Source organism: Excalfactoria chinensis, chromosome 8 (assembly GCF_039878825.1).
Source record: "Excalfactoria chinensis isolate bCotChi1 chromosome 8, bCotChi1.hap2, whole genome shotgun sequence".
Taxonomy (NCBI): Eukaryota; Metazoa; Chordata; class Aves; order Galliformes; family Phasianidae; genus Excalfactoria; species Excalfactoria chinensis.
In genome coordinates, this window is record NC_092832.1 from 13883352 (window position 1) to 13895685 (window position 12334).

At 38.5% G+C, this 12334-nt stretch overlaps 1 protein-coding gene across 2 annotated transcripts in view; it reads right to left on the reverse strand.

Moving 5' to 3' along the window:
- Positions 1 to 12334, reverse strand: part of RABGAP1L (RAB GTPase activating protein 1 like) — a 178231-nt gene that overhangs the window by 145737 nt on the left and 20160 nt on the right. For both annotated transcript variants that reach the window (XM_072343550.1, XM_072343551.1), the window contains exons 8-11: positions 9385 to 9451; positions 7072 to 7174; positions 5201 to 5367; positions 1787 to 1931 (exon numbers count right to left, since the gene is read on the reverse strand). In XM_072343550.1, the coding sequence (XP_072199651.1) occupies positions 1787 to 1931; positions 5201 to 5367; positions 7072 to 7174; positions 9385 to 9451 (482 nt within the window). The remainder of the gene's footprint in view (positions 1 to 1786; positions 1932 to 5200; positions 5368 to 7071; positions 7175 to 9384; positions 9452 to 12334) is intronic.

Consider the following 12334-nt stretch of genomic DNA (forward strand, 5'->3'; position numbering starts at 1 on the left):
GGAGCAAGCAGAAAAAAAATCTACATGGCCAGAGAGCCTTAACATTAAAGAAAAGAAAAAGCTTTCTTCCAAGGCTAAGACACTGTAAACTCAAGGTTTTTTTTCCATCATCATAATTAGTTCCCTGAAAAGAAAAAGAAAGAAAAAGAATGAAGAGATTTATTTAGAACAACTGGCAGTGACTCATTTAACCTGCATATCCACTAGGATAGATAACTTCTAAGCAGAGCTAAATGCAGTTTCCATGAGAACAGAGTCACATCATGGTATTTTTAATGTCTTCTCTTAGGACGTAATCCACATATATAATACGGAAACTAGCATTAGGAAGCTAAACCAAAGTTAAACTTTGGTTCATGCCTCATATGCATATACTCACCCTATAGTAAAATATAGCTGTATATAATAGCACCAGGAGGACAATAGCCATATTATTACTAACTGAGCTATATTCATCAAATTCTACAACAGCACTTTTACTCTTCTTGGAGAGAAGTAATATGGAGGGGAAAAAAAAACAAACAAATCAAGTTACTACTTGAGTTCTGTCCTATCAAACAAGCTCCAGAAAGCATTCTGACTACCACAGCACAAACATCCAACAAGGAAAAGAATACCCATAAATGTCAAGCTTCACTACACTGAACCACAAGACCCATAGGTCAATCTGAAATAACTCCTGCTATAAACAGTAAGGCATTTCCAAGTAACAATTTAATATATAAGTTCCATTTGAGATAATGTTATTTTTACTTTTCAGAATTGATAGTGGAAAGACAGTGATAGTTGACATCCATCCTGCCAAATTCAAAGATCAGTTAGCTATGCTTTTTCAAGCACAGTGTCACCTGGGATTTGGGTTTTTCTGCTTTGTAAACAGAAGGGAGTAAACACATCTGCCTGCTCCTGTGTCAACAACAGGGTTCTGACTCCCACTGCATAAACTGATATTCAACTATTTACAATCAAGTATGAATCAAGAAGGAATTTTTCCATTGTAATAAGCAAAACTTTTTACAGTACTGAAAGAACAGTGCCAGAAATCTCAAGTGTAACTTTGTAAAACTGTCACAAGTTGTGGAAGGTTGGATAACCAAATGAAAGAAGGTCCCTTGAGAGCCTGTTCTGAAAGCTATAAGCCAGCCTTCAGGTACAAAGGGACTACAGTAGGCCAAGGGCTTCCAAAAACAGGAGAAAGACTCTGAGGAACCATTAGCCTTAGGAAGAAGAAGGCAAATGTTATATGCCTATCAACAGCAGCAATCCACAATGCACTCACCAATTGAACCAAAAGGTAATTTGATTTGTAAGTGCAAAAAAATCTCACAATCGCATGCTTGACGTGCAGATCAGGGGCAGAAGAATTCCCTTTATGAGACTGTTACCCTGTTGGCTCTTTTCCTGCACACAGGCATTTACAGCCAGCCATTTCAATGCTGTTCTTTAACAGCACAAAGCCAAATGGCTTCTGATCAGATGAAAACCACTCTAGAAAAGGTTTTCTATCACATTAGAAGAGCACAAGTGTAGCAGTAACAAATTTTGAAGCATACAGAAAAATAGCAACGTATAGTCTGATGCTGTTATTAGAAGAACTCCAAGTAATAGGGTTGGCAAAAATGCTATTGCTCAACAAACTGCTGCCAGAAGACAGTTCCGTGTGAACTAGCTGCCCAGAACAGCTGTATTTCTATTAGACACAAACAGGAAGAATTGAGTAAACGATCAGCAAAAATATAGTGGTACTGTCTACAGAAACTACAAGCACTTCCTTATTCATTCTTACCTTCTTCTGCCTCATCTTCCTGTGATGATACAGGCCCCCCTCCACTTGTTGGGCTAAGCAGTTGCTCTTCTCTTGTAGACTCTCTTCGTAGACTGGCAACTTCATAAATGGGATCCCCAGCATTGGTGCGGCTTTTTCCTTCCGACTAAAACAAAATAGGTGCATTTATTAGGACCCCATATTGACAATTCCAACTCTAACAGTATGCCAAAATCAAACCAAAACACACACACATTTCTTACTGCAGCTACACAACAGTTCGGGCAAGATTCCCTCAGATTCCTCTGCAATGGCATATGTAGGCTGGCTGTAATACACAGCTATGTTTCTCTTTTGAGGTTTATGGTCCAAAGATGCAAATAAAACTGCATGGCTTTAGTTTTATTTCAGGGTGGAAAAGGTCAGAGTTTAATTTACCTCTTTTGCATTCAGTGGACATCCGTATGAAAATAGCTACCTGTATCCACTGGATGCAGCACTGTGAGTTTTTAAAGGAAAACCAATAGTAGCTTTTCCTCTGAGTTCCATCTCTGAAAACAGTTATTATTCAGTGACATGCAGTGATTAATACACTCACAGAGAGTTACATAAAACTGAAAACTAATGGTTATAGTAAATGAATTAGAACCAAAACTCTGCTTTGTTATTTGTGCTCTCATCTAATCAGTTCAAATGAGGTAATTTTCTGAGGATATTAAGAATAACAAATTATCCATGAAAATAAAGGAATACAGACTCAGAGTATATTCAATTTGATCCAAAAGCAAAACTAGGAAGGATTTGGAAGACAACTTCATGACACCTTTTGCTGGAGATGAGCAACTGCTGAACAGAACTGGCATTTCCAGCAAGATGCTGACTTTGTTAAGATAGGCGGCTTAAACAGGGACTGCTTGCACTATCACAGCATTCACAATTTTGTACTGAGAAATCCCACTCTATCTCAAAGACGTTAATCATTCACATCTGCCTCCTTTAAAGCTGATACTCCCTGAAGTAGACAGTAAATGGGCTCCAATTAGCAGCCAGTTTTGCTGACTGAACTTCTCGAGGTGCTTAATGAACTTTGGGATGAAGGCATAAATACCCAGTATTTTTTTTAAACATTCAGCAGGATATTAAAGCCATTATCTCTGTTTTACTTTCACAGAACACTTTTATCATGCAATTACAAAGTACTTGACTAACTGATACCTCTCAGTGTTATTCACCATCATTATCTGTAGCTTTTATTTGAGCAGGAGTAAGGCATGAGGTACTATGGATTTTGCTGCAGCATACACAAATGACAAGTCTTTGGTGCCTTGTACTGCTCTGGTTGCCTGCAGGAGCCATTTGTATACAACACAAGTAACTCTGCACAATGATAGCATTATTGCCATGATTTTACATCTGAAGGCAAACAGAGGATTTGCTGAGCTGCACAGTGAAGCCATCTCTCTTTAAAGCTGATGTTACCGATACCAACTTTCAGATCTGCTTAAATTCAACTGCTTTCTCAAACAGTGCCCGAGTGGCTGATCCCAGTACCACATGCAAAGCTGTTTTCAAAGGAGCATGAGTCCGGAGGGATGGGCTCTTTCAGAGCTATGTGCAGGAAGAGCTACTGCAACACAAGCTGTGCAGCCAGTAACTGGATGGAAAAACAGTTGCTAGAGCTCAATCACACAGATCCTGTCATCCATAATCAAAGCCTCATCTGGGAGAAAGTTTAATGAGACTGAATATGTTCCTCTTCTTAAAGTCTGCGGAACAGCTTCTCAGGATTCTATAGGTGTAAGAAAAGCTTGTGGTTTTCAGGGAGAGAAGGCAAGCATGTTTTGTCACATTATAAGGGGTGAGAAAGGAAAAAGTGCATCCATGATATTGTCGTAAATGACTTACTGGAAATCTTAATTGATTACAGATGAGCATCAAACAGTTGAGGAAGCAGCATCTTCAAATGCATTTTCCTTACATTTAAAATGTAGATACTCTCAACATTTGCATATAAGAGGGAATTAAGAAAATGTGAGAAAACCAAGCTACTGTGGCTCATCTCTAGAACTACATCAACAGCATTTCATGAGATTTGCTTACTAGATGTTAAACAGCCACAGTTTTTCTATATATCTTGAACAACAGACTGTTTTTCAAGGCCCATTACTGTGCTGCACAGAAAGATGACAATTAAAGCATTCACACTAAGCTCAGTAGAATTAAATGACTCCCATTTGGTTTCATTAGTCAAAGATGATGAATCATTATTCCAATGCAAACGACAGTGTTAGCCTCTGCTGCTCATTCTGTGAGCTGAAACCCCAGCGCAAATCTTTGCAGAAAGCAGGTCAATGCTCACTGCACAAGGATGCAGTTGTACATCACCCCACACTGATGATGGGAAGACATACACACTTCATGCATTTCAATCCTGCACTGCTCACAGCACTGGGTCTTCAGCATTCTATTCAGTAGGGAACTATTCTACAGTCATTACCAGATGAGATAGATACAGCATCTCTCAGTGCTTGAGGAAGTAATAAATGCACATTAATCACGCAAGCACAGGACTGGGAAAGCTAACAGAAGAAATACACTACTATGCATTAAGCTTCATCTTCACCACTTCTCCCCTCCATAGAATGGGGAATTTTTGTACATCTTCCTAGTTGAGCTCCAAGGAACAGAAGAACAAAAATATTTCAGACAAATATTATGCAAAAAAACACTTCTTAACTCTTCGTTTAACATTTCATAAGCTTACAGTCAACAGTACGAACAACACTAACTTAATCACTGCAACAATTATGCTCCAGCCCTTGACAAAACCCTAGGGCAGTGAAGGAAGTGAATTTATTGCATTTTATATATTCATCAGCAAGCATAAGTGTGAAAAACATAACTTCTCCATGCATCTGAACTTCCTTTTTCCTAATAATCTTCTTTCATTTATCTTTTTTGAAAAACACAGAGCAATTCACCTTGAAACAAACTGTTAGCAATCAGCTAACTCCTTTAAACAACTGCCTTTAAGTGATTACATCCTTATGGATGCATATATTTGGATTTTGAGCCTTAGTCCCAAGGATTTCCCTTGGTTAGATACTAGTTACTCACTGTACAGTCAACTGAAGTCATTTGCTGACTCTACCAGTCAAATGAACTTGCATGTCTGCACATAGATCAGATCATAGGAAATTACAGAGAATTCAACAGATATGTATGAAACTGTTTAAGCCCACAAAGCCAATAACTTATGATATATATAATAATGCAGTTTACAAAGAGCATTGAAGAACAATAAGAGCTTAATTAAGTATCTAATCCTTTCAGCAATAACTAGCTTAAACAAAAGTGTCAACATTACAAAGGCCAAATTAAAAGAAACAAACACTCCCAGCACCAACTTCTCTTTAAAAATTAAGCACACAATACCCGTTTCAGCTTCATGTAGAAAGTTTCCGTGAAGGTTTTCCTGCTGAAGTACCAGAAGCGTTCATTGGCAGGATACACACGCACTACAGTCTCCAGCAAAAACCTCACTGGTTCTACTACTTCAGTAACAACCATATCCACTGCCACAGTCATGTACACGCGCTTATCTGAAACACAAAAATAAGTCATATGCAGAAAAAGTTGCCAAGGAACAAATTCCTTAAAACAATAAAAAAGTGAGCTGTTGTACTAATTGAAAACTAACTCAAAGGAACACTTCAGACCCTTGTTTATCTCCATGCCCATATTCTGTCAGTTGTAAGGACTAAGAAGGACATGGAGCTGTTGGAGCAGGTCCAGAGGAGGGCCACAGAGATGATCAGAGGGCTGGAGCACCTTCACCACAGGGACAGGCTGAGAGAGCTGGGGTTGTTCATCCTGGAGAAGGCTCTGAGAAGACCTTACAGTGACCCTCCACTACCTGAAAGGGCCTGCAGGAAAGCTGGGGAGGGACTTTTTATATGGACATGTAGCAACAGAACAAGGGTAAATGGCTATGAACTGGAAGAGGGTAGATTTAGATTAGATTTTAGGAAGAAAGTCTTTACTGTGAGGGCAGCAAGATGCTGGAAAAGGTTTCCCAGAGAGGCTGTGAATGCCTCTCTCCCCCTCCCCCCTGGAGGCATTCCTGGCCAGGTTGGATGGGGCTTTGAGCAGCCTGGTCTGGTGTCCCTGCCTATAGCAGTGGTTGGATTCTAGATGGACTTTAAGGTCCCCCTTCCAGCCCAAACCATTCTATGATTCTATGACTAAAAAGTTTTACCTGCCCCTTTCCCATTCCCTGGGTCAGACAATCTTTGTAGCAGCAGTGTGCTATGCTATTTTTTTCTCCCTTCATCCTTAAGCATAAGTCAAACTTTAAGTAGAGCACAATACACAATCAACCAAAAGATGAAGCAGAAATAGTTCAAGTGTATCTTGTAGATTCGCAATACAAGAAAAGGACTGTGGCTTCTGAATACATTTATCAGGAGTAGCAACCATCATTTTGAAACAGAATTGATTTCCCTCAGTCAAGAAGCACAGCTTTTTGTAATAAACACTGGACATCCGATTTTGAACACCTAGCCCCTCATGTTCTCCAACCAAAGAGGCAAGTAGGCATTTAAAAACTGAATACACATTTAAAAACCAAACAACAACAAACACAAAGTCATATCCTGAAATGGAAACTATGTCAAGCTTCACAGCAAGTAGTTTCCACAACAGTCTACACGTTACTAGAAATAATGCCATTTGAAAAAACAACAAAAAACAGTGACACTGACTGCATGTCTTTGGATGTGCTTCTATGCAACTGACTGTAGCTTTGCCTAGGAACAGGAAACAGACTCCAGATACACATTAGAACTTTATATCACATCAGAGAACATCAATTCCAGCAACAAGGAAGTATGCCATAAATGCAGGTGCTTCTGTGCATCACTTCTTCAAAGATTAAGGTCATGTAATGCTATTTGTAATCAACTCATTTCCAACTTAAATGAAAAATAACAGCAATGTCTAGGTTTTATACTACCTGCTGGTTACAGAATGGGGAAAACTTCTGTATGCTTAGGGAGCAAAATCCCTGATAATCAGGGAGCAGGAACATAACACTAGCTTAGGAACTCTAAACCTGCAACATGTAGGGTCTACATAAAACTATTCACGTTTCTATGTTGAAAATGTATGTACAGAAAAGTTCTGCTTCCAGTCACAGATGCTCAGAACATGATAGTGTATGTACTCAGACACACACATCATGATTCCCAGTAAAAAGTATACGCAAACTTGAATCATATAAGAATATATAAATTAGATTAAATTACCTTTAGGTGTTTCCTCATTAAGTACTAGAAACATAGGTGCATTAGGATTCCATATTCCAGTAATTACATAAGCCTTCCCATCAGAGCTTTTTCCCATGGATTCCTAAAAATAGAAGAGAAATAAAGGATTTTGTTACAGATCAAAGAGACAGTGTGGGGAGGTAAAACAGTTCTTGGAGTTTAAGAATATCATTATGTTCACATTAGAGAACACAACCCAAAGACAGAACATAGTATACTGGACTTGAAAACAGTATACGGAAATGGCAAAGAAAGAAGAAACTCTATATACAAGAAACTGAAGGCATAGACAGCTTAACCTACTTTTTAAATACTTATTAAAATAGGAGGCTTTTGGTGGGATGTCTGCCACTACTGCCTAAGCAGAGGTATTGTGGGGTGATGGAATCTAAGAGACTTCAAAAAAATTCAACTAGTATCACAGTATCATAGAATCACTCAGGTTGGAAAAGACGTTGAAAATCATCGAGTCCAACCACAACCTAATACTTCATACTACCTTAACTCTAACAGCCCTCCACTAAATCATGTCCCTAAGCACCACATCCAAACGGTTTTTAAACACATCCAGGGATGGTGACTCAACCACCTCCCTGAGTAGCCTATTCCAGTGCTTAACTACCCTTTCTGTAAAGAAGTTTTTCCTGACATCCAACCTAAACTTACCCTGGTACAACTTGATGCCATTTCCCCTGGTCCTGTCACACATCAGCAGTGAGACCAACCCTGCTCTTGCTGTATGCACAGAAATGGTCCAGAATATAATCTTAAGCAAATAAAACCTTAATTACATCAACCAAACAATCAGATTGGAGTTTTTTTACTCCAAAATTTTCTCTCTGCCACAATTGGCCCTGAGCTGCTCAGTGATGGACCTTCTCTAAGACAGCAGTTTGCAATTCAGTCCATAAAAACCTGACATTTGAACAACCAAGTTTCAGGACAATACAATATTTGTCCCACACTAGTAATAGTTCGTATTTCCTGCAGCTTCCTCATGCAGTTCCTATGTATCCCAACAGTCCCGTACGGTAGCTACTTCCTAGGCAAATGGGACTGACTTCCTACTCTGCAATCCCATTTGTAGAATTTGTGGGAGTGACCAAGTTCACCAAATTTTAGGAGGAAGAAAGGTAGCTCTAAGAAAAACACAAGTTTCCATGTACACACAGGAGATGATATAATAAGCTACCACATCCAGCAGTTAAAAGTATGGAACAAGGGCTGGGGTAAAGATATGGATTCAGATACACAACCTGTATAGTAAAATCGTGTTACATAGATTAACAGAAGCCAATATGCTCTGAAACTCATAGTTTATTCTATTTCCTATCAATCAAAAATTAAAATGTAACAGCAAAACCAATAACAGCAAATGAAAAAGGTGCTAGCAGACACGTAAGCACAACAGTATGTGTGTATCTTACCTCTGACAAGAGAACTGAATACCAATAGCTACAAAATAAAGAAGTGGACAAGGCAAAACTGACTGTGCAATTAAAAACGCCTGGTTGGTTTAACTTGAGCACTTTCTGACTTGAAAACAGTTGTATTCTTGTCCACTGCATAAAACTGAACTGATAATATCACAAAGTTTCCTATTAACTTGCAGCTCCCTTAGATGCAACTCATTATAAGAAAGGAAGGTTCTTAATGATAAGCAACTCTTTCAAGCTCTGAGTAAGAATTTTAATTCAGATTAAACAATTAATGGCAACACCTTCAGCAACTTGGAAAAAATAGCACCACATCTCTGATGTCCAAAACCACAGACATTATTGGCTCTAAATTTGTAGATAACACGCTTAACAAATACGGTTATTTGTAGCAACCAGCTATCAGCTGACATAACCAATCAATTTAACAAAAACAGATGCCACAGATTTGGACACTGAGATGTTTTGCCTGTTGCGTGAAGCATTTTTTTCAAGTCTTAAGATAAAAGATCCAGGATTTAAGAAACCAAAGTAAGCAAATAGTGGTAGTTTTATTTCTGGGAGGTGCTTTTATATGGTTTTTTTTTGTTTGCTTTTTCATAGAATCATAGAATTACCCAGGTTGGAAAAGACCTTGAAGATCATCAAGTCCAACCACAGCCTAACCAGTACCCTAACTCTAATAACCCTCCACTAAATCATATCCCTGAGTACCACATCCAAATGGCTCTTAAACACATCCAGGGATGGCGAACCAACCACCTCCCTGGGGAGCCTATTCCAGTACTTAAAAAAAAAAAAAAAAAGTACTTTTTAAATTGCCTATCTTATTAAAAGGACTAAAAACACACATTACCATGTCTAGTAAATGCATGTCACTGTTCTTCACGTTTCTTCCAGGACTCAGCAGCATCCCAAAGCATCTGTGAAGTTGTATTAAAAATATATATATATGTTAGCATTTCAAAGACATAGAAGATAATAAGAACAAAATCGCACAGCACCCACTGTTTCTAAATTAGAGCAAATCTCAGTAATTCTCTGCTAGTGTTATGGCAACACTCTGCAAACATCACAATATATATTACAGACGTGACAATAAAATTATTTTCCCAAATGAAGACAACAGAAATTAGTGTCTAACATATGAATTAATTGCTCTTAAAGACAATTTAAAACACTGCGTTTAAAAGACACGAGATCTCTATACATAAATAAGACAGATTGGCAACATGAAAATAAATCTTCAACTTGCTTTCATACAATTAAATTAAAATAACAATTTACATATTTTATCACCCATAACTTCACTGGTGTTAATCAACATCACCTAGCTTCACAGATCCTTAAAAATACCAGTTTGCTCTGGTTTTACACTTTTGTCTATTCTTTACATCTGATTCTCTGTATCATATAGATGCAAGGATTCTTCACAGTCACAACTTACGGTCCTCAAGTGTTACATGACGAATCACAGTGACAACCTGTCATCAGAATGAGATTTTAAAAACAACAACCAAAAAACCCTCCACAGTATTAATCCAGTATAAACTAGGTTCAATTTTGCCCAACAGATTCTCTACCAGTCTCATTACCTTCATTCCACAGTACTCACTGTACTCAAAAAACTGATCTAACAAGCCAAAGCAAGCAGGCTCACACCTTTCTTGCCACAAGCAAAAATCACCTCCTTAGGTTTCATTAATGTCCTGCTAACCCCTTCTGTAGGTATGCCTGTTCTCTGCCATAGAGTTTGCAACCTAAACAGTTGGAACAAAGGAAGTTTTATGGCCACTACCACCATGTGAGTACTCTGCCACAGAGATCATAAATAAACCAAGGTCTTGAGTTCCAGTCCAGTCATTGAACTAGCAGTCTTCCTTGATACTTTTAAAAGTAGAAAATAATTAAGGCCTGAAATTTTCCTGAACAATCATCTGGATTTTTTAACTTTCTAAAGTTTCTGCAGTCACTTTTACATCTCTCCTTTGAACATACTCCACTATGAACAAGAAACACTGAAGCATTTACAACATATGGTGCAAGCTGTCTAATACGTTAGCTCTCAAACAAGGGGAAAGAAACTTAAAAGCAATTACATAATGAAATGTTATAAAAACAGGGATCGTAGTTCAGAGGGGTTTGCTTTGAGAACTTTTCTTTCGTGTTGGTCAAGTTCTAAGCATCTCCAAAACAGAGATTAAATAACTTCCCTGGACAATCTGTTCCAGTGCTCAGACCCCTTTGTACTGATAACAACTAACCCAACAGAGGAATTCCCAGGGAAGTAACTTGTTCTCACTGACTCCAGCCCTTCCATTCCACACCTCCAGGGAGGGCCAGGCTCTCCTCTCTTCCTCGCCCCTTCCCCAGGCACCTGAAGGCACATTCTCAGCTTCCCTAAGACTCAACAAAAGCTGCTCCATCACCTGGGCAGCTCAGTTATCCAAAGGAAAATTCAGATTTCTCAGCAAGCAGAAATCCTTAGTTATTATCTGAACAGCCAAAGGACAGTAATGTAGAAAATAGTTTCACAGCTTTCAAGCAAAAACATTATCACGAACAGTAGCAAATGAAATAGTAGGCAATGATGAAGACTCATCTACACAACATATCACAGTGCCACGTAATGACAGTGCAGATGTCAGGATTTGTATTTAGCCACATGAGCAGGCTTCTCTGTGAGACCAATGAGACCAGGCAGACTAACGATACCGTGGACCAACAGTACCACTTTTTGCTCCTGAGGTAGAAATAGCTCAGAAGGAGCTACAGTTTAGTACAACAAAGTGGTCATTAGCTTCTGGTAAGCCTGCTAAAGAAAACTGCAGGCCTGAGATTCAGAGGCAGGTGAAATATCTGTGCTTTTCTAAGGCACCAGATCCCAGCCCTCACCACACTTCTATCAGATGGAAATAAACTGTGATGTATTTCTCAAATATTCTGGCCCGTATGCTTCCAAAAGAAAGGGAATCAGTAACAAGCAATCCCTGCCTCTTGCAGAGGTAGATACTGGTGATGACTAGTAACTCCCTGTTACTGGAACAGTCAAGGCTACTCTTTTAAGTTCAAAAGAGTAAAATGACTTCAAGTGACTTCAAGTAATAGTGAGAAACCAGCCAGTATTCTGCACATCAATCTTATGGACACCAAGTACAGGCTGTAGCCTAAGATACACTCACATGACTCAGCAAGGTTGTGCATGTTACACCAATTAAATAACTTCCCAGCAAAGCTTGTGGAGATAAAAATAACATCCAAATTTAAGATTATGATTCCATCCTAAATACCATGTAAGGTAAAACTCTTTTCTAATGAAGGTAGTTTTAGGAGGAGAAAAACTAAATAAATAACACAAAACCAAACACCTTAAGATCCCCCACAAAGAAAATGCTGAATAGAGAACTAATACTTCTCAGAAAAACAATAAGAGTTCATCATTCATGAACTTTCAAATCAACTTCATTTCAATTACAAATTTAATCTAACGAGAAGCAAAAGAACAGTTTTATAATACTGATAAAATAACCTGCTGTGTCTTTAGAGTTCCTTAGATTCTCTGTTATCTTGAATTCCCTTCAACATGAACTAATTCTCCTATTGTTACTTTTTTTGCTAAGACTGCCATCTAGTGGCATTTGCTCTTTTTAAAGTATGAAGTACTGAGAAAGATCTTCCTAACTGAAGCTAATGCAATGCCTACTACTGTTGTAGCAATAGTCCCGTTACTGAAGGTACCAACAAACAGCTACTCTTCATGCACATGGTTGGTTATTCCTGCAACTGTCTTCCACAAAAGAAAGTTA